Below are 22,566 nucleotides of genomic sequence, written 5' to 3'. Positions count from 1 at the left end.
CCGGCGTGGGGAGGGGGGTCCCCACATTTCCCTCCTCCCCACACTTGCCTCGTGGCTGCTGCCTCTCCGTTACGCTTGGCACACAGCCTCCCTGCCGCCCTCTTCCACAGACCCACAGCCGCCAGCACGGGGGGCCTGCGGGGGGCTCAGAGTGAAGGTGCTCCGGCCTGTGCTCAGCAGCACCCCCCAGCCAAGGCGCGCTCCCCACGCAGGGCCAGGAACCACACACCCCAATATCCTCTCCACCTTCTGGCCCCCAGAATCAAAACAGCCCAGTAGTGTCAAGCAAGCCACCCCACCCGGTGGGGGGGACCCCAATCCTGGCAGCTCACCCCCCAACGTGGTCAGCAGAACACCCGGACACAGCCTGGAAGTGGGGGGTCGGCAGGGTGGCTGGGGCCCAGCTCAGAGGGCGCCAAGGGCAGGGCAGCACACCCCACCCCACAACCGCTGGGGGGTCAATGAGCCACCGGCCCCCCCCATGAGAACTCAGTCACTGCCAGCTTTCCCCCAGAGACACACCATGGGCGCCCCAGTTTTTGGAATAAGAGGAGTTGGGCCCACAACCGCACACCCCAGACATGACTCCAGGACAGCTGTGAAGGTGACGCCTTAGGCGCACCCAGTCGGGTCAGTGGATCACCTGCCTGCCCCCAAAAGGTGCCGGAGGGATGGCCCCCGGACCACCCCAGGCCCCCCAGTTAGGGGAAGGGACAAGGCAGGGAAGGCACCGACGCCGGGGCTGCCGTGTTTATTGCTGGCTCGGGGCCACCGTTCCCAGAGGTGCAGAGGGTGGGCCCCTGCGGGCACCCCAGAAAGAGCTCAGAGTGAGAGGCACAAGGCAACATCACAGCTGCAACCTGGAGTGGGGTCGGGGGCACCCCAGGCCCTCGGCAGGAACAGGCCCGTGGAGTGAGAACAACACAAGTGTGGGGGACAGCACCCCCCCGGCACGGGTCAGCACCAAGCCCTGGCTGGTGGCCAGGAACAGATGTTGCTGATGAAAAGCCTCATGGAGGCCTCGCTGGGGACATGACCCAGAGACCAGGGTGGCCGCTGGGCAGGGAGGGAAAGGAAGCACCTCTGTCACCAGGACGACCAGCGGTGCCTGCCTGCTGGCCTGCCCGGAGCAGGGAGTCCCCGGGCCAGTGGACAAGGGGCACCAGGCTGCTGCCCACTTTTGCTCCTCGGGGGCGGTCTCAGCAGCCACGACCCCCTCCCTGCAGCTCAGAACTGTGAAAAGGCCGCCCCAGCCAGGGCCAGCTGGAGGCCTGAGACCCCTGTTGTGTCATTTCCTTGCCATCGATCCCAGGAAGGGGGTGCCGAGCCGGCAGCAGGGGACGCGCGACCGCTGGGTTAGCTTTTGTCCCCCGGGGACTTGCTCTTGGCCTCGCGCTTGTTCCCCAGCAGCTTCAGCACCTTCATGGTCTTGAACTTGCCCTTCTTCTTGCCCTCAGGCTCGGCCTCCTTCTGGAACTCTGCAGAAGGGAAGGGAGGCTTCAGGCCTCTGAGCGAGGGGAGCTGGGGCGCTGGCAGCTCCTTGCCCGGCCCTAGTCCCCACCCTCTGAGAAGCCGGGTTTCCCCAGAGGGGTGCTCACACCGTGAAGACACACACCTGCCGACCGCCAGAGCCCTAAGACCCCTCAAGTCATGGGTCCATTCAGGAGATGGGAAAAAGTACGGCCAAATTCAATAATAAAAAATTTTAAAAATAGGAGGCTGGAGTGATAGCACAGCAGGCAGGGCGTTTGCCTTGCATGTGGCCGACCCGGGTTCGATTCCCAGCATCCCATATGGTCCCCTGAGCACCACCAGGAGTGATTCCTGAGTGCAGAGTCAGGAGTAACCCCTGTGCATTGCCAGGTGTGACCCAAAAAAGGAAAAAAAAAAGAAAAATTTAAAAATAGGGGCTGGATTTTTAAATTTTTTAAATTTTTAAATTTAAATTTTAAAATTTTTAAATTTTAAATTTAAATTTTTTAATTTTTTAAAAAAATTTTAAAATAGTGCAGCGGATAGAGCATTTGCCTTGCACGCGGCTAACCCGGGTTTGATTCCAGCATCCCATTATGGTTCCCTGAGCACCGGCCAGGAGTAATTCCTTTCCTGAGTGCAGAGCCAAGAGTAACCCCTGTGCATCGCCGGGTGTGACTCAAAAATCAAAATAATAATAATAATAAAAACTAAAAATTAATTAAAATTAAAAAGTGCAGCCATAAAGACCTGCAGCGCTCGGCTGCAAGCAGGACCCTTAAGCTCCATCCCTGTACTTGCCCCGCCCACAAACAAGCACCACCCACTGGCAGGCCCCGCCCACCAACACTGGCCCATGATAGGCCCCGCCCACAAACACGCCCCTACACAGCAACCTCAGACCCCAGTACAGGGACCTAGGTCGAGCCCTGTCCCAGCGCACACCGCGGCCAGGGAGCATTGCCAGGCCCTCTGGGCACCCTGGTCAGTCCAGGAGGTGGGCAGAGCTGGGGGGAACAGCCCCAGGGAAAATGCTGCCCTGCCCCTACCCCAGAGGCCTCACCTTTCTTCTTGATCATGGCCTCCAGCATCTTATCTTCCTCCTCCTCCCTGCAAAGAGAAAGGCAGCTGAGCAGGGGGGAGGGGATGGGGGGTCACGCGGGCTCTGGGTCACTCAGGGTGGGCCGTGGGGATGGCAGACAGTGGCTGTCACCTCTGCCGGTCCTCGTCCAGGCAGTTGACGATGGCGTTGCGCTGTTCGATGAGCGTGACCAGCTCCTTCATCAGCTCCTTCTCCCGGACCCGGTCTTCCTCTGTCCAGTCCTTCTCTGCCGAGGAGAAACGGGGGGGATGTGGGAAGGCGCAGCACCCCCTGTGCCCGGAGACAAGGCCAGGACCCACACGGCAGGGCACAGGGTACCCGCCCCAGGTTGGGTGCCATTAAAGGGCGGGGGCGCTCCAGGGTCGCTCTAGGGGAGACCGAGGCTAATCAGCTGAAGGAAAGGGAAGAGCGAAAGACAGCTAAGGAGAGAACAGGAGAGCAGAAGGACCAGAGAGACAGGACAACTGGGAGGGCGCTTGCCTTGCACACAGCTGACCCGGGTTTGATCCCTGACACCCCAAATGATTCCTCGAACCCTGCCAGCAATGATCCCTGAGCACAGAGCCAGGAGTGGTACAAAAAAGGGGGATAAATAGGGGAGCTGGAGAGACTGCACAGGGGTTAAGGCTCTTGCCTTGCCCATGGCTGAGCCCTGGCTGGCCCTGCAATATGGGCCCCTGAACGTCACCAAGGGACACCCCTGGGCACAGAGCCAGGAACAGCCCCAAATCCAACACCCCCCTTCAAAAAGCCACAGCGGAGGGGAGAGAGAGAGAGAGAGAGAGAGAGAGAGAGAGAGAGAGATGACAAAGGGGCCCGGAAGCGGGTTCAAGCGGCAGAGCACAGGTGTGGGAGACCCAGGCACCATCCCTGGCACCGCACGTGTGTCCCCAAAACAGAAACAAGACTCTTGAGCCAAAAGGCCCAGCAGCAAAAGCACCTGCCCTGCAAGTATGTGGTCATGCGGGCGACCCCAGTGCTACCCACGTATGCCAGGCACAGCCCCGGGAGCACCTCGGCACTGGTGCGTGGTCTCCAGCACACAGCAAGGGTGGAGCTAGGTTTGAACCCGGCAGCCTGACGCCCCAAGATACAGCGTTGATGCTGCGCCGAGGGGTTCAACTCACTGAGGCCTTATCCTGGCGCCTCACACTCCAAAGGCCAATCCATGGACACAATGACACCCCCCCACCCCCACCCCGGGGAATCGGGCAGCCACTTGGCAACCGGCACCCAGTGCAGTGCCCACTCCAGCCACAAGGTGTCGCTGTGCCTCACACCAAGGGCCAAGCAGCTGGCTTCAAGCAGTCACACGCAGGTCAGTCAGCAAGCAGGGCGCAGAGACAGCACAGTGGGTGGGGCGCAGCTGACCCAAGGTTCCATCCCAGGCATCTCTGATGGCCTCCTGGGCCCTGCCAGGAGTGAGCCCTGAGCAGTGCTGACTGAGTGCAGCCCAAAACCAAACAAAAAAGACAGAGAAGGAAGGAAGGGAGGGAGGGAGGGAGGGAGGAAGGAAGAGCAAGCAGTCCACGGGGCAGACTCCCACACCTGCTCCCCATCTCCCAAGTCCTGAGCACCTTCATTCCCACTGACCAGCACACAGGACCACAAGTAGCGGGGCCATCAGGGGCCCGGGAGAGGGCCCAGTGGTCAGGGCGCAGGACCCGAGAGAGCCCCAACACCGCATGGGCCGCAGGACCACCAGGATGGCCCTGAGGGCCCCACAGGCCTGACCCAAACAGCGCTGCATCTTCTGGCCAGGCTAAGGACTGTCAAGATTGGCTAACGGAATGTTGCCGACAGTGGCGCCGGCCCCCCTGGAAAACGGGGAGGCCCCCCAAAAGAAAGGGCAATCACCCGGCAGGCTGGACCTGGGGCAGAACAGACTCTGGTTCCTGCTCCTCCTGCGCCCTCCAGCCCTGATGCCATTTCTGCCCCCGACCCCTATTCCAAGCCCACTGGACATGGGGGTCCATCTGCTGCCCCCTCTCCCAGGGCAGCGCTGCCCTGCAAAGCTCTGAGTCTGGCCAGACACTCCCCGGGACAGCTGGGCCCCCTGCCTCCGCGTTTTGCAGAAGAGGGGGTGCCCACCCCCGGCCCACCTGCGAGCTTTGTGCTGCCAGGACACGGGAGCGCGCCCCCGACACGGGCCAGGGGCCAGGCCATCCCTCCCCACCGCCCCTCACAGTCACCTCCCCTCCCTCCCCTCCGCGCCCGGCGTGCTGTGGCCGCGCTCACCTGGCTTGTTGAGGAGGCAGCGGAGCTCGTACTCCACGTCGGCCTGGTGCTGCTCCAGGTTCTGCTGCTTGAAGCTGCGGGGTGTGGTGGGGTGGGGGGGAGAAAAGGCAGCTGAGCCCTGCGTGAGCCAGGGAAAGGCTCCCAGGAGGAGGGGCGAGAGGGGTGTGAGGAGGGTGGGAGGACTCAGAGGGCTGGGAGCACTCTAGAAGGGCGGGAGGACTTAGGAGGGGTGGGAGGAGGGGAAGGACCTAGGAGGAGCGTGAGGAGGGGGAGGACCTAGGAGGGGCAGGAGGGGGGAGGACTCAGGAGGGGTGGGAAGCACTGGGAGCACTCACACGTAGATGAGCTCTGACTCCCGGCGCACCAGCAGGTGTTTCTCATGGATGAGCTTGAACCAGTCCACCAGCAAGTCGTCCTCACGGCCCTCTGCGAGCCCAGCACGGTCTGAGTGTCTCAGGGGCCAGGGTGCCACCCCCCAGGAGCCCTGCCCGCCCCCAAGCACCCCGAGCCTCACCATTCACCCCACTGCGCAGCTTCTCCTCCAGCAGCACCCCACGGTGCTCCAGGGAATCCAGCTGGCGCTCGATGGCGTCCATCTCGCCGTGGATGTCCTCCTCGGGGATGTATTGGTCAGCCTGCACCTGTGCACACCCCTGGTCACGGCAGGTACCGTCCCCGGCCCCCTGGCTGTCCCCACCCAGTCCGCAGGGCTCCCTGCTTGGGGCAGGGCTGGGAGGCGGCCTCTAAGCACCCCAGAAACAGAGGCACTGGTCCCTCCCCTCCCCCAGGAGAGAGCCCCCCTTCTCCCCACCCAGAGAGCTCTCAGAGGGGCACCAGGGACCCCACCAGAGCACCTCCGCGTCCCTGAGGGTGCCTGCAACCTTGACTTGTGACCAGGAAGCTCAGCCTCCCACCCTACTGCTCTAGTCGGGGTGGCGGGGTGGGGGGGGGGCTGGCAGGGGTTGTGTGAGCTTGCTTTCAGGGGGCGCTCAAAATCCCCCCTCCTGAGGTCAGAGCGATAGGACTGTGGGGGGTGCTTGTCCTGCACGTGGCTGACCTGGGTTCAAACCCCGGCACCCCATCTGGTCCCCCAAGCCCCTCCAGGAATGATTCCTGAGCACAGAGCCAGAAGTTAACCCTGAACACCGCCGGGTGTGGCCCCCAAACAAAAACAAACAGGCAAAACAGAGACCCGTCTCCCCCCGACCCCCATCCCAGTCTGGGGGCAGCTCCGCAGACAGACCCCTCCGAGGAATCTGCATTCGGGGCTCTGAGGATACCTTGCGCTTGATGAGCGGGAAGCCGTGGCCGGGCGCAGGGGGTCTCGCTGGCTTGGACCCCCTGGTGGCCTTTCTGGCGGCGGGGGACGCTGTGGGTGACGCCTTCCGGTTGAAAGGGTTCTCCTTGCAGGAAGACTAAAGTTGGGAGCACCACAGGGGTAAGTGTGGGGAGGGGCGGGAGACCCCAATCCCCCTCATCTCCTAAGCTGCAGCCCGACCACGTGCAGCTCTAGGTCCTGAGCTCTGGCTGTGTCCCCGTTCCCCCTGGGCCACGTCCACACCCCTTCGCTGGCATCTTTCATGCTGCAGTGACCCAGAAAGCTGATGACACAGGAAGCTGAGCCAGCTCCAATGCAGGGGTCAAAGTCACCCACGTGTGTGTGCGTGTGTGTGTGTGTGTGTGTGTGTGTGTGTCCAGGCTGCAGAAGGACCCCATCTTCTGTGATCCCCTCCTCACACACTGACTCTGTCCCCTCTGGTCAGTGGGGAGCCCCAGCTCCTGGGCAATCGGGTGTCAGGGGGAGCCCAGCTCTGGGAGTCTTGGCCAGTGACTGTGGGGACACAGGAGAGCCCCTGACCAGAGCCCTCTCGGGGGGCCCTAGGTGGGAAGGGAACTGGGTCTGAACCGGAGATGGTTTGTCTGCCGTGGGGAGTGGGGCTCAGCTATCGATGGCTCCCCTGGGTGCAGGGAGCACCGAGCAGAAGGCCCACAGCGGGGAGCATGGGGAGAGCTCAAAGGGATGCACGCCCCGGTCTGAATCCCGACACCCCAGCACAGGCAGGGTGAGCACCCCAAAGCAAGCAAGAAACAAAGCAAACCCAGTGGGCCCTCAGGACCCCTCACACTCCAGGACAGCCGAGTGTGGGGTACACGGGAATAATCCCATAGGGAGCCCCCATGAACACAGCACCCAGGAAGGAGGGTGGTGCTCAGCTCTGCAACCTCAGTCCCGCACGCTGGGGGTCCCGCGCCCCTCACCTGACTGTGAGCGTCTGGGAACCCAGGGCAGCAGACTCAGCCACGGGGACAGTCATGCACACAAGGCGTCCCCCCCTTTTGCCCCCTCCCGGCCTGGGAGCCCGTGGCCCTCCATGGCCCCCACGCGAGCAGAGCGGTGTCCCAAGCAGAGCTTCCGGGGCTGGAGGGCAAAGACAAGGGCAGGTGCAAAGGCGGCCGGGCTAACGGGGGCCTCCAAGTGCTCGGGAGGCGGAGGGGTGAGGTGAGCAGATAAGGGGGTTTCCAGGTATCTGGACATGAAGGGCCGGGTGAGGACAGGGGCTAGCGGGCTGGGACAAGAGCGGGCGTGCAGGGCAGCAGCCAATGGACAGGGATGAATGGATTCGAGGCTTGAAGAATTGGTTCGCAGCCACAGCCAAGGTCACCCCACGGTCACCCCAAGTCCAAGCCCCGCCCGCTGCGGGGTGGACACTCACCTTTACCTGCAGCTGTGGAGACGAGGTTCCGGAGGAGGGTGCCGGGCTCCGGTCTCCCACCGGGGGTGGGGTGGGCTTGGCGGGCGGGGGCCGCGGGCTGCCCCGGCCACTGTGGGCCAGAGCCGGGCTGGCCTGGGGGGTCCGCTCCCCCCGAGACTCTAGCAGCTCTGCAGAGGACGAAGAGGAGGAAGCGGCCGAGAGGCTGGCAGAGGTGGCGGGGCGGCCCGGGGCGTGGACCGCGGGCTCTGAGGAGCTCTTGGGCACGGTGGGCGGTGCCAGCAGCTCCCCAGGGCCAGGCTGGCTGGACCCCTCAGAGGACAGACTCTCCACGCTCGGGGCAGGCGACGGGGTGGCCGAGGGGGGCTCGGAGTGAGAGAGGCGGGCAGCGTGGAGGGCTGCAGGGACAGACAAGCAGGCGAGGGGCAATCAGGACCCCCAACACACACACACACGGCCAGGTGACTCCCAGACACCAGCGGGGCGCATGGTAGCAGAGGTGACCAGGGGACAATCACTTGACACCACCCCAGGAAAGAAACCAAAACCCCAAGAGTTTCTCCCTGCCGGGAAACGGCTCCAAGGAGGGGAGCTCAGGCTTTGCGTTTGGAACCTCGGGTTGGACCCCACCACCGCATGGTACCCCAGAAGCTGAGCCGAGAGCCAACAGGACCGTCCCTGTTTGGCCCCATGAGGCAGGTGGGGCGGGGGCAGAGCAGGGGTCCACGCCGAGCCGGCTCCAGCCAGGCACTGCCCAGTTCCACTCCCTCCTCGGAGTGCCAGCCTAGTGCCCACATTCTCTGCCCAGCGTTTCTGGGGTGAGGGGCAGACAGTGTGGGGAGGCACCGCAGGGCCTGTTCTGGGGCAGCCCACGCTCACCCACCCCCCACAGTAAAGAACCAGGCTCAGAAGGCCCCGGGCCTGGACTGGGGCCCAGGAGATGACCAGTTGGTTGGTTGTCTGTGGTCATCTCTAGAACACTCTTGGACCCCCTTTCTGAAGGGTTCCCACTCAAATCTTTTTTTTTTTTGGGGGGGGAACCACATCCAGTGATGCTCAGGGGTTGCTCCCAGGTCCACACTCAGGAATCACCTCTAGTGATGCTCAGGGGACCCTATAGGGTGCTGGGGATCAAACCCAGGTCGACCGCATGCAAGGCAAATGCCCTCCCCGCTGTACTATTGCTCCAGTCCATCAAGCCTTTAATTTTGGGGGGTCTCCCAAGCAGCGCCCCGGGCCCTGTGCATACTCATGAGCCAGGGTGGATGCGTGGGGTTGGTGACACAATGCAGCTCAGCCCATGCAGGGCCAGGCGTGGGACTCGGGGCCTTGCGTGCATGCAGGATGGGGGTGCCCCAGGCCTCTGGGTCTCCCCCACCCTCCCATGAGAACTTGGAAAAAGGCAGACCCCAAACCTAGTGGATGGCGACTCAGCCGGGGCCCCACACGGACACGGGAATCCCACAACCACCCTGCGCTCGCCCCAGAGAGGGAGCAGAGCGCCTGCGCACACCCCGTCCTCCACACAGGGGGTCAAGGACAGCCAGCAGGGTGGACACGCGCCGAGCACGAGACCGAGCCACCCAGAGTCCAGCCAGAGCCCAAGGCCGGCCCCCACAGAGAGTGACCAGAGGGGCCGGGGCGGCACTCCAGGAGCCCAGCTCTGGGCTCAGAGAGAGCCTGGACCGATCAGTCTCCAGGGACGTGGGTTCGTCAGGTGCAGAGGCTGAAGCCTGGGTTTGAATCCTGCCTTCACCACCTCAGTGCCACATGGCCTTGGGGAAACCACTTCCCCTCTCTGGACTCTATCTACCTCCCCTGTGCCATGCGGGTGGGGATGGCGGGGATATGACAGCCACTCCTGAGGGGTCACTCTCCAGCTAACAGAGGGCCCCTGAGAGACACTGGGAATCTGGCCAGGCAGGGGGTCCCCCTGCCCCCCACCCTGCCCCCAACACCAGACCCGACCCGACACCCAACTCACCGAGCGGAGAGGCACCGGGCACTCGAGGGGCGGGGCGCTTCTTTGTCTTGGGGCTGCTGGTGGGGGTGATCCCATACCAGGGGTGCAGGGACTTGGAGGTGGGCTCAGGGGGGCACAAGGCAGACTCAGTGGCCGGGCTGGGAGCAGCGGGGGGCTGTTGCTGCTCCTCCTCTTCCTCCTCCTCCTCTTCATCCTCAAAGGGGTTGTAGGGCTTGGGCTCGGGGCCGGCGGCCGCGGGGTTCTGCTGGGTGGCCCCCTCCTCCTGACCCCCACCGTCTGCCCGCCTGGGGGGCCCGGGACTGCCGGGGGGCAGGGGGGCTGGTTTCTTCTTGGGCTCGGCCTGCACCAGCGTGATCCATGGTGGGTCCTTCCTGGGGGCGGGCGTCCTGGGGGTGGGGGGGACAGGCAGAAACCGTTGGAGATGTCCGTGGGGGCCAGCGCCCTCACTCCTGACAGTCTGTACTTGTGTCGAAGTGGGTGTCGGGGGAACAGTGACCAACATTCCCGTGCCCTTGGGGCAGGTGGCAGTCGGGACCCTCCTGGCCAACCCAGGAAGAACACTGAGGTCATGTGTCACCCCATGACAGGGCAGAGTCACCCGGTCTTGGGGGGAGGGGGGCGTCCCCCATCACCTCAGAGCTGAGGATCATACGTGCCCCCTGTCCCGGAGTCCCCCCAGAGCTCAGGTCTCGCAAGGACCGTCACAAGCCGTGCTGGGGGAGGGACTGCTCCCAAGGACGGCTGCAGGGGCCGGAGGGGCCCCTGTGCCAGGGCCCCATCTCTGGGGCTGAGCTCCGAGGGGTGAGTGCCACGTGCCCCCCGTTACTGTGGGGGAGGTCTGGCAGGGGGAAGGAGTCCCCCTCAGTGTCCCCAGGAAGTCTCGCCCCCACCCCACCACAGTGGGAGTGTCGGGTGCAGCCTACCTCTCGGACAGCCTGGGCGTCCCTCTGGGCTTGGGGACCGGGGGCTCGTGCAGCCTTCCTAGGCGGGACAGGAGAGAGACGCAGGCCTTCATGGGTGTCCGCGGGGCTCAAGGGCCAGCCAGGGCGTCTGCTGCCCGAGGCCCGCCCTCCAGCCCGGCAGTAAGTGACGCTGCAGGTGCCCCGGCACCCTCACGGCCCCACCTGCCAGCCCCGTGGAGATTAGATAAGTCCTATGGGGACAGGGAGGGGACGGGCAAAGGGACCGGGCCAGGCCAGCCCGAGACCACAGCTGCATTTCCCTCGAGAAGGGGGCACTCGAGTAACCCTCAGGCACCTCCCAAGGACAGCAAGAAACAAGGTCCTCAATCAGTCCCAAGGTCACCTCCTCCTGGGAGCCTTCCGAGACTGCCCAGAGTCCTCTGTGACCCCAATAGCCTCCGCACCTCCCATCCTAATAGCCACATACATTTCTTTTTTTCTTTGACTTTTGGGTCACAGCCGGCGATGATATACAAGGGTTCCTCCTGGCTCTGAACTCAGGAGTCACCCCTGGCGGTGCTCAGGGGACCTTATGGGATGCTGGGAATTGAACCCGGGTCGGCCGCATGCAAGGCAAATGCCCTACCCGTGGTGCTATCGCTCCAGCTGCCTAGCCACGTACATTTCTGCCTCTGGGCCGGTCGCCCCCTCAAGAGGCAGCCCCAGAATAGCACATGTCCCGAGTACCACGTCTCTCCCGATCAATCTGGGCAGCCCAGCACCGCTCAGGGGGCAGCCCTGGACTGCCCACTCACCATTCACGAGGCCGCTGCCCCCCGACTCCGTGCTCTCATGCGCCAGGCTGGAGCGGGGCCGCGGCGTGGGTGGGGTGAGCGCCGAGCTCTCGGAGGCCTTCCTGGGGGCCGGGGTCGGGCGGCCGGATGGGGAGCCGGCCGGCTGCAGGGGTTTGCTCGCCAGCGGGGGCTTAGCAGGGACCTGGGGCCGGGCCTCGGGGCCAGCCTTGGGGGTGTCCACCTCGGGCCCGGCATCTGCCCCAGGGCCCGGGCTGCCACTCTCCGCATCCTCGGCCTGGGCCTGAGGCTGCGGGGGGAGCCCGGGTTTGGCCCCCGACCGCGCCCCGGGGCCCAGCCTGGCGCACTGCTCAGCACACACGAAGGTGCCATCTTCCGGCCCGCTCTGGTAAGCCCCGGGCAGCAGGGTGCTGGCACAGTGGCGACACCTGTGGGAGAAGGTGGGGTCAGGCTCCACCCTGGGCCAGCAGCCCCCTGGCAGCCCCTCGTGCCAGCTTGGCCCGGACCCCGGCTCAGTAGCCCGTGCTTCCAGTGGGAAGTCTAGAACATTCCATGCCTGGGAATGGGGTTCATCAGCGGGGTACCCCATGGTTCATGTGCAGAAGGGCATCCGCATTCCACTTGGGGTGGCTACGGCTGCCCACCGAGTTTGTCCGGGACACCTTGTGCCCACCACACAGGAGGGGCCACCAGCTCAGCGCACACCTGACCCCGCAGAGCTGCCCGAGGCCACATGAGCCAGTGATGGTGGCCACAGCCTAGCCGTGGCCCTGGACTGCCACCAGGTGCAGCCGTGTGGAGCCCTCTCCCCTGGGCCCCACCCCGACACCCCAGGGCTGTGCTTGGGAGCCTGAATGTTTGGGTGTAACTGCTCCTTGAACACCCACACAGTGACACAGACATACAGTCACACAGTGATAGTCACACAGTCACAGATTCACACAGACATAAATAGTCACAGACACAAACATTCAGTCACACAGATTTATATATACCCTCAGTCACACAGACACACGCTCACAGTCACACAGACAACCAATTACAGACATGTGTACTCACATGGTCACACACACATAACTGATCACAGACACATGCACTCACCTAGTCACACACACACAGACACACAGTCACATAGACACACTCACAGCCACACATAATCAATCACAAACATATGCCCCCACACAGTCACACACACAATCATACAGACATAAACACTCAGTCAGATACTCACATAGTCAGACACAGAGTCACACACATATATACACCCAGTCACAGACATATGCACTCAGTCACACAGAAACAAACACAGTCACAGACACACCAGTTACACAGACATGAACACAGACACACAAATAGCCGCACAGACACAAACACATAGTGACACAAATACACACAGGCACACAGACACACATAGAGACATAAAGACACACAGACATATACACTCACGGATACACACAGTCACAGACTCATAGTCACACCTGGTCACAGAAACACATACAGTCACAGACACAAGAACAAACACAGAGAGACACAGGCATAGACACAGTCACAGAGGCACAAACATATCACAAAGACACAGTCACACAGGCACATCACGTCACAGACAAACACAATCACAATCGCACAGACATAAGCCAGCACAGGCACAGAGTCAAGGAAACACTGTCACACAGACGTAGGCCGCACAGTTGCACCAACACCGTGACACAGACAACTCAAACACAGTCACACACAGTCATAAGACAGACGCAGTCACAGAAACACACTCACCCGTTGCTCTGGTCAGTACAGTCACAAAAAACACGAGCAGTCACAGACAGTAATAACACACACACACAGAGACACACTGGCAACACATTCTCACACACAAGAAACACAAACACAAGCCGTCAACTGCTGCACACAAACAGGGACAAGGCCGTCAGAAGCGCACACAGAGCCACAAGACACACCGCCATGAAATCGGCGCCAGGGGGCCGGAGTGACGGTGCAGGCGGAGGGCGTTTGCCCTGCACGCGGCGCACCGGGTTCAACCCCGGCACCCCGCAAGGGCGCCCCCAGACCCCCAGCGCGGCCGGGACGGCCCCAGCAGCCCCACAGGCGCCCCGCGAGGCGGCCCGCTTGCTCCCTACGTGAGCCTCAAAGGTGCCGGCGGTGGCGGCTCCGCCGGGCTTCCCTCAGGCAGGCGGCGACGCGCAGGCGACGCTCGCGGCGGGGTCTGGCCTCGCTCCGCGCCCGCTCTGACGCGGGGGTCCCGCCCCACCCCCACCCCCCGCATCAGGCAGCGCGCCCGGCGCCCCAGCCAGCGCCTCTCAGGGCCGGGTCGCGGGCGGGCGCGGCCTCCTCAGAGAAGCCGCTGAGGCGGGGAGGAGCGACGCGCTCGCCCGCTGCAGACGCGCGCCTGGGGACCGCGGCACCTGAGGCGCCCTCGGCCCCGCCCACAGACGCCCCCGAGCCACGCCCCGTCTGGGCCAAGCCTCGCCGCGGACACGCCCCCATTTAGCCCCACCCGTCAAGACGCCCGCTGGCCACGCCCCACCTGGGCCAAGCCAAGCCGCGGACACGCCCCCACTTGGCCCCGCCCGTCAAGACACCCGCTGGCCACGCCCCCTCCGGGACGAACCTCTCCGCGGACACGCCCCCATTTGGCCCCGCCCCGCTGCGGCAAGTCCCGCCCGTCAAGGCGCCCACTGTCCACGCCCCACCTGGGCAAAATCTCGCCAGGGACACGCCCCCATTTGGCCCCGCCCGTCAAGAAGCCCTCTGGCCACGCCCCATCTGGGCCAAGCCTCGCGCCGGGCACGCCCCCGTAGGCCACGCCCCTAGACGGCATGACCCGCCCACAAAGACGCCCGCTGGCCCCGCCCACACTCACCGGAAGCAGTGCCGGTGGTAGAGCCTGCCCTCTGCCAGGTGCCGCTGCACCAGGTGGACGTGCTGCCCACAGGCCGCGCACGTGCTGCTGGGGGGTGGGTGGGCGCCGGAGGACAGCTCCTCGTCCTGCAGGGAAACAGGGTGGCGGTAGGGCCGCGGTCCTCCTGCCTCCAGAATGCCCCCCTCTCGCTTCCCCCCAAGGGTGCAGGAGTTTGCTGCAGCAGCTCCCCGGTAGTCCTGGCTGCGAGTGGGGAAGCCAGAACCCCAAGGGTGAAGCCGGACCCACTCCGCCTCCTGGTCCTCGGCATCTGGGCAGCTCCAGGCCCGGTCACCCCGTCTTTCCCAGGGCACGCCGCAGGGTGGGTGACTGTTCCCATCCTGATCCACACATCCCGTGCATGGAGTGTGGCATCTGAGTTCTGATCCGCATATCCATGCACGGACTGCAGCCTCCTTACTGGGCGTGGGGCCTCCAGGGAGCCGCACTAGGAAGGGCCCAGCTGTCTCAACAGGAAGGATGCCACTCTGTCCCATTGCCACCGCATCCCTGAAAGTTCTGGGACCTGCCCTCCCCTTCCCAGGCCCGGCATCTCCTGCCCCTGGCCCCTGCCTGGGACCAGAACACCCCATTTGCTAAGGAGGCTCAAGGCACCCTCCAAAGACAGCCCCGCCACCCCCCACCTGCCGCGCAGGCAAAGGCCCACCTGAGTTCCTGCCCCCGGTTCCGTAGGCACTTCGGAGGGCGGGGAGGAAGGCGCCATACCCTTCGGCGGGGGCGAGACCCCTGCAGCAAGAGACAGGAGAGAGACTTTAGGGCAGGCAGAAATGGGGAGCCAGAGTAAGCTCTGCCGCCGTGGCCAGTCATTCAAGGGGACCCCGCCCCAAGGGCAGTGTAGAGGACAGGACAGGCCAGAGCTCCGGCACCCAGCGCAGCTGAGCGAGTCCCAAGGGGCTGGGGAGTGGGCCACGCCCAGGGTCTGCAGGAGCTGCCCAGTCCAGCCAACAGGCCTGGCCGGAACCTGCCCTCCTTCCTGAGCACTGAGGAACCCCAACTCTCTGTCCCAGGGGCCCTGAAACTACACCCCTTTTACCACTCTGTGCCCGGAACTCAAATCTGGGGGGCTGGCGAGATGGCCCGATGGGCTGAGCACAGACTCTGCAGGTCAGAGCCGGGGCTCCGTACCCAGCACCGTAGGCAGCAAGCCCCAAGCACAAAGCTGGGGGCAGCCGCAGCCCCCAAGTGCTGCCCATTGGAGCCCCAAAAGCAAAAAGAATCCAGACCTTTCTCCCCTTCCTGTACAGAGCACCTACAAGTTCCATTTTTGTTTGTTTTCTGGGACACGCCCAGCTGTGCTCGGGGCTTTCTTCTGTGTGATTTTTTTTTTTTTTTTTGCTTTTTGGGTCACACCCAGCGACGCACAGGGGTTCCTCCTGGCTCTGCACTCAGGAGTTACTCCTGGTGGTGCTCAAGGGACCCTATGGGATGCCAGGGATCAAACCCGGTCGGCCGCATGCAAGGCAAATGTCCTACCTGCTGTACTGTCACTCAGGCCCGCACTGTGATCATTTTAAAAAAATAAAAATGAGGGACTGGAGCGACAGCACAGCAGGGAGGCCGTTTGCCTTGCACGCCGCTGACCCAGGTTCGATCCCCAGCATCCCACAGGGTCCCCCAAGCACTGCCAGGAGTAATTCCTGAGTGCATGAGCCAGGAGGAACCCCTGAGCATTGCTGGGTGTGACCCAAAAGGCAAAATAAAATAAAGCTCAACTGGGGGCTTGAGCGATAGCACATTGGGGAGGGCATTTTCCTTGCACGCAACCAACCCAGGTTCGATTCCCAGCATCCCACAGGGTCCCCCCAGCACAGCCAGGAGTAATCCCTGAGTCCAGAGCCAGGAGTCTGCCAGGAGGGAACCTGCCAAAGACCCTCCATCCTGGCTGGCTGACAATGACCAGAAGGAGCTACTGGGCCTCTGAGCACCTGTGGGGAGCACATGCCCCCCCAAACAAATACAACCAAGCCTGGACAGTACAGTAGGTAAGGTGTAATGTGCCTACCCTACGTGCAGGGGACCCGGGTTCGATCCCCGGCACCCCATATGGTCCTCCAAGCCCCTCCAGGAGTGATTCCTGAATGCAGAGCCAGGAGTAAGCCCTAAACACCAACAGGTGTGGTTTAAAAGCAGAACAAACAACAAAAGTTGTCTGCTAACATGGTCTAAAGTGACATCTTGTACAGGTGTTTCATTGTATGACCGAGACTTAGACCCGAAAGCTTTGTAACTGCTCTCACGGTGATTCAATAAATAAAATTATAAAAAATGAAAAGAAAGTAAGGTGGAGTTCATGCACAATTCAATCAGGTAATCAGTGGCTGAATAAATAGCAGTACTCCTACATAAAAAAAAAAAAAGAGAAAAAAAGAAAAAAATAAAGTGACATCTCCAGGGGCACCGCAGGTAGGGTCCTTGTCTTCTATGCGGTAGACCGGGGTTCAACGCCTGGCACCCCAGATGGTCCCCCTCACCCACCAGGAGTGCAGAGCCAGGAGTAAGCACTGAGCATTGCCAGGTGTGGCCCCCAAACCAAAAGTAAAATAATAATTAATTAAATGGCATTTCCAAAGTCCAGGTCATTTCAAAGTCTCAGTATCCGTTAATGAACGAACACTGAGATCCGTGGAGGGGTGGCAGGGATCACAGTCAAGGATGGAACAGAGGGGCTGGAGCAATAGCTCAACGGGGAGGGCGTTTGCCTTGCACGTGTCCGACCCGGGTTCAATTCCCAGCATCCCATATGGTCCCCCAAGCACCGCCAGGAGTAATTCCTGAGTGCAGAGCCAGGAGTAACCCCTGAGCGTTGCTGGGTGTGATCCAAAAAGCAAAAAAAAAAAAAAAAAAAAAAAAAAGGATGGAACAGGGAGATGCATGCTGAAAGTAGACTCTACACCAAACATGACTGCCACTCAATGCCTCTTTTGCAAACCACAGCACCCAAAAGGAGAGAGAGAACAAAAGGGAATGCCCTGCCACAGAGGCAGGGTGGGATGGGGGGAAGGGGGGTGGGAGGGATACTGGGATTAGTGGTGGTGGAGAATGGGCACTGGTGAAGGGATGGGTGTTTGATCATTGTATAACTGAAACCCAAGCACAAAAATTAGTAAGTCTACAACTGTACTTCATGGTGTTTCACTAATTAAAAAAAAAAAAGAAAAAAAAAGGATGGAACAGGTCCCCATACCATCACCAACACCATCACTCAGTGGCCCCCAGTCCCACAACTACCACAGCACTGGATACAAGTGCAATAAAAACAAAGGTTTTTCAAGATAAAGCTGGCGGGCCGGGCAGATAAAGGCCTGAGGCTGGTGCATCGTGGGCTCCCCATGCAGAAGGCCCAGGCTCTGTTCTCGGTACTCCATGGTCCCCCCCAGCACCACAGATGGTGACTCCTGAGCACTGAGACAGGAGTATTCCCTGAGCACTGCCAGGTGAGCCCCAAAGCCAACAAAATGATAAAGTAGGGTGAGGCTCAGGCTCAGTGATAGAGTGTTTTTTGGTTTTGTTTGTTTCTTTTTGCTTTTTGGGTCACTCCTGGTGACGGTCAGGAGTTACTCCTGGCTCTGTGCTCGGAATCACTCCTAGCACAGTGCTCAGGCAACCATATGGGATGCTGGGAACCAAACCCGGGTTGGCCACGTGCAAGGCAAATGCCCTCCCTGCTGAACTATCACTCCAGCCCCTCAGTGGCAGAGTGTTTGCCTTGCATGTCTGAGGTCCTGGGTTCCAGCCACAGCACCATTTTTTTTAAAAAAAAAAAAAGGGAATGAAACCGGATGGAAACTGTCTGGGTGTCTGGAAGGGGAAGCACTGCGTTTCCTGAGACTCATTTCGATTATGTGCATGCAAAGGAAAGGGAAACGGACCTTTCATTGGGAGTCCCGGGTACAGCACTCAGCGAACCAGGGAACATTTTGTTTTTCACACACCTGACAATGCTTAGAGATTATTCCTGGCTCAGGGACCCTATGGGATGCCGGGGATCGAACCTGGGTCAACCATATGCAAGGCAAGCATCCAACCCAGTTGCCTCTTGGTTTGTCTTTTTTTCTTTTTTGCTCATTGGGTCACACGCGGCGATGCTCAGGGGTTCCTCCTGGCTCTGCACTCATGAATCATGAATTACTCCTGGTGGTGCTCGGGGGACCTTTTGAGATGCTGGGAATTGAACCCGGGTTGGCCGCGTGCAAGGCAAATGCCCTCCCTGCTGTGCTACCGCTCCAGACACCTGAAACGCTTTTTTTTTTTTTAATGATGAGCTACGGCCGAAGTGACCGTAGAGCAGGTGGGGTGCTTGGATCCCCGGCATCGCATATGGTCCTTGAGTACCGCCAGGAGTGATCCCTGAGCACACAGCCAACTGCGGTCTCAGTTCCCCGCCAAAAAACGAAAAACATACTTGGGGCCGGAGCGATGGTCCAACAGGTAGGGCATTTGCCTTGCACGCGGCCGACCTGGGTTTGATTCCCAGCATCCCATAGGGTCCCCTGAGCACCGCCAGGAGTAATTCCTGACTGTAGAGCCAGGAGAAACCCCTGAACATCACCGGGCGTGAACCTCCCCAAAATCAAAATAAATAAATCATTTATTTCAAAACAACGTATCCCGTGACCTTCCACACGCAGGCAGGGCTGGAATGGGAGTCAGGGGCAGCACAGAAGCCGGCACTCCGAGCTCTCATGCCAGCCCCTCGCCGCCCCCGTGGGCTCTGCTCTCTCCCAGGGGTCCTGCAGGAACTGCCCAGTGGGCCGAGAAGGGGCCGGGCCAAGAAGGCCTGCAGGACTCCCCAGAGGCCCTCGGCTCCCCAGACACCCCAGTTTTCAAGCTGTGAAGCCACTTCCCCCGGCCTCATCTGCAAACAGGAAGTGGAGGTGCAGGGGGCACCCGGCACGAGGGCGCCTCTCCTCCAGCACCTGAGCTCAGGGGCTCCCCGGGGACCTGCTCAGGCTCCCAGAGCCCCCGACGGCACAGCGCGCGCGACCATCCCCCTGCAGGTGTGCGGGCGGCGGGAGCGCGCACGAGGTGGGCAGGCCTGGGGGGGGGGGCGCGAGCTCAACCCACTCACCTTGGCCGGGGCCGGCGAAGTGGTTATAGTACTGGGACACGTAGGTCATGATGCTGAGGCAGTCGGGGACCCGCATGGACACCATGTCATGGGGGTCCAGGAGGGCAGGGATCCCCAGCTCCTTCTCGGCCACTTCAAAGGCCTGCGGGGGGGAGAGAGGAGGAAAGAGAGAGAGAGGTAGTGAGGGAGAGAGGGAGAGAAAGGAGAGAGAGAGAGAGAGAGAGAGGGAGGGAGGGAGAGACAGAGACAGACACAGACACAGAGAAACAGAGACAGAGACAGAGAGCAGGGGAGGGGTGAGAGGGGTCAGGGAGGCAGTGAGCGACACCCGGCCGGGCCCAGCTTCCCTCAGCAGCCCACGGGGTGAAGGAGACCAGGGCAGGGGTGACCAAGGGGTTCCCCTCTGCTCTGGCCCACATGACCCAGGAAAGGGGGGCCCCGGTAGCCCAGGGTACCAGGCCAGAGGGAAGCGGGGTGGCGAGAGGGACGCCTGCCCTTGCTGGACCTGCAGCCCAGCCAGCCCCTCAGCCCTGACCCTGAAGGATCCCCCCAGCCCCCCCACACTCCCGAGAACACCCCCTGCACACACATGCATATGCATACCCATGCACATATATGCACGCACACACACCGCCCAGGGGAGGACTCACCAGCCGATTATTCTCGAAGACATTGTCCTTGGAAAGCGAGTCAAAATCCCTGTGGCGGGGCAGAGAGGAGGGTGCTGATAAGAGGCTGGGACTGGGGGGGACCCCAGGAGGTGACCCCACCCTCACGCCAGTGCAGGGGCGGGGTGGGGGACTGTTGGGAGGAAACTGAGGCTGTCAGCACTTTGGGGGAGCTGCTGTGGCTGTCGGGGGGGACCTAGCTGAGGCTTGGGACCACTGAGCAGGGGAGAGTCCAAGCCCCTTCCCCTCAGGGCCCCCTGTGCCCTGGGGCTACTGTGGGAGCAGGTGACTGACATAGGGAAAGACTCAGGTTCCAGCCCGCACCCCAAGAAATAACCCCCCCATCTCGGGCCCCTTCCCCCAGGAGGCTACAACTTGGGAGGGAATGCTGGCCTGGCCCCTGGCCCTCTGCCCCACTGCACGGGGGACCCTCGGCCCCCTGCCCCGCTGCATGGGAAACCCCCGGACCCCTGCCCCGCTGCATGGGGGGCCCCCAGCACCCTGCCCCACGGCACAGGGGACCCCTGGTCCCCTGCCCGAGCTCCACTCTGTTAATATCCACCCCATTGCTCCGCTTGGCAGGGGTCACCCCGACTTCTCACAAGGCACCCCCCCCGCCCCGGAGCCACCCAGTCCCCTGGGAATTGGCATTTCCGGCCCTTCCAGTGCGGCCTCGACAGGGTGGGGGAGCCGCACCCCGCAGGCCTGGGCTGGGAACCGAAGAACAAGTTGGAACCGGACGGCCGGGCTCTGGTGAAGGGCCGCGCACGCAACAGCACCTTCTGGGTGGGGGGAGCGGGGAGCGTCGCCCCATTTCCAGGCCGGCCCAGGTGGCCTCCCCGGGGACCCTGGGCGGGGTCTGCTGGCTGGCTTCACTCCCTCCTGGCTGCTGTAGCAGCTGAAATGGGGGGGGGGGGAAGGGGACCCACTCCCCTGCATGGTGGCGGGGGCTGCAGCCGCCCCCAGACCTTGCCCTTCTCGGACCCTTCTAGGCGGCCTCCCAGGTCTGGGTCCCCCTCGGCTGCTCCAGGCCCAGCTCCGCTGCATGACCTTGAGGGCTGACCTTGGGCAAGCCAGGCCTCCCATCCGCAAGCCCAGGACCCTCCCGGCGGGCACGACGCCCCTACCCCCGCCTCCTCGCCCCCAGAACTTCAAGAACCCCGGGAGGGTTCCACGCTTGGTGGCACAGGGAGAGATGAGGGGACAGTGTCCTCCTGGGGGCCTCCAGGCGGTCTCCCTGGCCCTCTGCCGGGTCCCCCCACAACCTCCTGTCGATCCCCGTCTCCCCTGGGAGTGAGCTGAGAGCCCGGGGGAGGGCGGAGTGGGCCCTGGGGGGAGGGAAGAGAGGGTCGGGGCCCCCGGGACCCCCAGTTCCATGCCCAGCACCACCGGGTGTGAACCCAGAACAAAGCAGCAAGGAGAAGGGATCCCAGGAACTTTCTGTTCTGTCTGACTTTTTTGTTTCTTTGGGGGCCACACCCGGCGATGCTGAGGGGTTACTCCTGCTTCTGTGCTCAGGGGTCACTCCTAGCGGTGCTCGGGGGGACCCTATGGGATGCGGCGGATCAAACCTGGGTCAGCTAAGGGCACGGTAAGCGTGTCCCGCCGTGCCCTCTCTCAAGGGGTCACATTTTGTACCCCCCCCCTTCCCCATCACCTTCCCTACTTCCTGGTACTTAGTCAACACGCAGTAAAGGAGCAGCGGATGAAGAGATGCCGAAAGAGCCCGAGGGTCACAAAGCTCCCCCCAGGATACCCCATCCCTGCCCCAACTTCTTAGCACCACCCCCTGCACCCCCTTTTCCTGGGGACCCTCAGGACCTCTCACATTTTCCAAGAATGTGAAGCACCATTTAGCCCTGGGGAGAGAATAAAATCCACAGGCTCCCGGCCCTTTGAGGGGCGTCCCCAGGGGTGTCGGGGGGGGGTGGGAGGCTGGCGGGGCCCAGGGTCAATCCCCCGCAACCACACAGTCCCCAGCACTGCCAGGTGTGGCTCAAATAAAACCAGAAACAACAATCAAGTTACTCTGGAGCCTGGGAAATGAGTCAGAGGCTGAGCAGGGCTCCACATGCCCAGGCCTGGGTCAGTCGCACTGCACAGCCCTACAGACACCCCTGGGGGGGACCCTCATCCCTCTTCCCTGCTTCCAGCACAGAACCAGGTGCAGCCTCCAACACACACACACACACACACACACACACCCTTAAAGGGAACACTGCCAGGTGTGGCCCAAAAACAACAAAAGAAATAAATGATTCTAATTTTTGTTGAGGGAGGGCAGTGTTTGGCGGCCACGCCAGGCGATGCCCAGGGGTTACTCCTGCCCCGTGCCCAGGGGTCACTCCTGGCAGTGCCTGGGGGGCCCTATGGAATGCCAGGGATCAAACTCAGGTTGGCCGTGTGCGAAGCAAGCACACTGTCCCCTCTGTCCTAGAGCTCTGACCCCTCTGCACCCCTGTCCCCTCTCTCCTCGGGGCCTGACCTCCCCCGGAAATTCTGCCCCCCCACTCCAACACAGACTGAACTTGTGAGCCTCCAGATAATATTGGGGGCCATGGAGGCAGCTCGGGGGTCCAGAGTGCACACCTGGCACAAATGGCCCCCAAGTTTCACACCTGGCATTGCAGGCTGACCCACCAGCACCCCGAGAACAGCCCTGGTATCCCCCAGCAC

The 22,566-nt window shown here is 62.1% G+C and overlaps 2 protein-coding genes across 2 annotated transcripts in view; both read right to left on the bottom strand.

Moving 5' to 3' along the window:
- POLR2F (RNA polymerase II, I and III subunit F) overlaps positions 1-11,550 on the bottom strand; it is a 23,397-nt gene extending 11,847 nt beyond the window's left edge. The window contains exon 1 of the mRNA XM_056137600.1: positions 11,542-11,550. The gene's annotated coding sequence lies outside the window, so the exon portion shown is untranslated. The remainder of the gene's footprint in view (positions 1-11,541) is intronic.
- Positions 583-22,566, bottom strand: part of MICALL1 (MICAL like 1) — a 23,802-nt gene continuing 1,818 nt past the window's right edge. The window contains exons 2-16 of the mRNA XM_056137603.1: positions 19,873-19,921; positions 19,223-19,364; positions 14,801-14,880; positions 14,098-14,222; positions 11,226-11,650; positions 10,432-10,489; positions 9,509-9,894; positions 7,528-7,922; positions 6,094-6,228; positions 5,328-5,454; positions 5,149-5,239; positions 4,814-4,887; positions 2,687-2,801; positions 2,537-2,583; positions 583-1,478 (exon numbers count right to left, since the gene is read on the bottom strand). Of these exons, the coding sequence (XP_055993578.1) occupies positions 1,357-1,478; positions 2,537-2,583; positions 2,687-2,801; positions 4,814-4,887; positions 5,149-5,239; positions 5,328-5,454; positions 6,094-6,228; positions 7,528-7,922; positions 9,509-9,894; positions 10,432-10,489; positions 11,226-11,650; positions 14,098-14,222; positions 14,801-14,880; positions 19,223-19,364; positions 19,873-19,921 (2,371 nt within the window). The 3' untranslated portion in view covers positions 583-1,356. The remainder of the gene's footprint in view (positions 1,479-2,536; positions 2,584-2,686; positions 2,802-4,813; positions 4,888-5,148; positions 5,240-5,327; positions 5,455-6,093; positions 6,229-7,527; positions 7,923-9,508; positions 9,895-10,431; positions 10,490-11,225; positions 11,651-14,097; positions 14,223-14,800; positions 14,881-19,222; positions 19,365-19,872; positions 19,922-22,566) is intronic.

This window comes from Sorex fumeus, unplaced genomic scaffold, assembly GCF_029834395.1.
Source record: "Sorex fumeus unplaced genomic scaffold, SorFum_2.1 ptg000125l, whole genome shotgun sequence".
Lineage (NCBI taxonomy): Eukaryota > Metazoa > Chordata > Mammalia > Eulipotyphla > Soricidae > Sorex > Sorex fumeus.
Note: the sequence above shows the minus strand (reverse complement) of the source record. Positions and strands in the feature narration are given on the sequence as shown.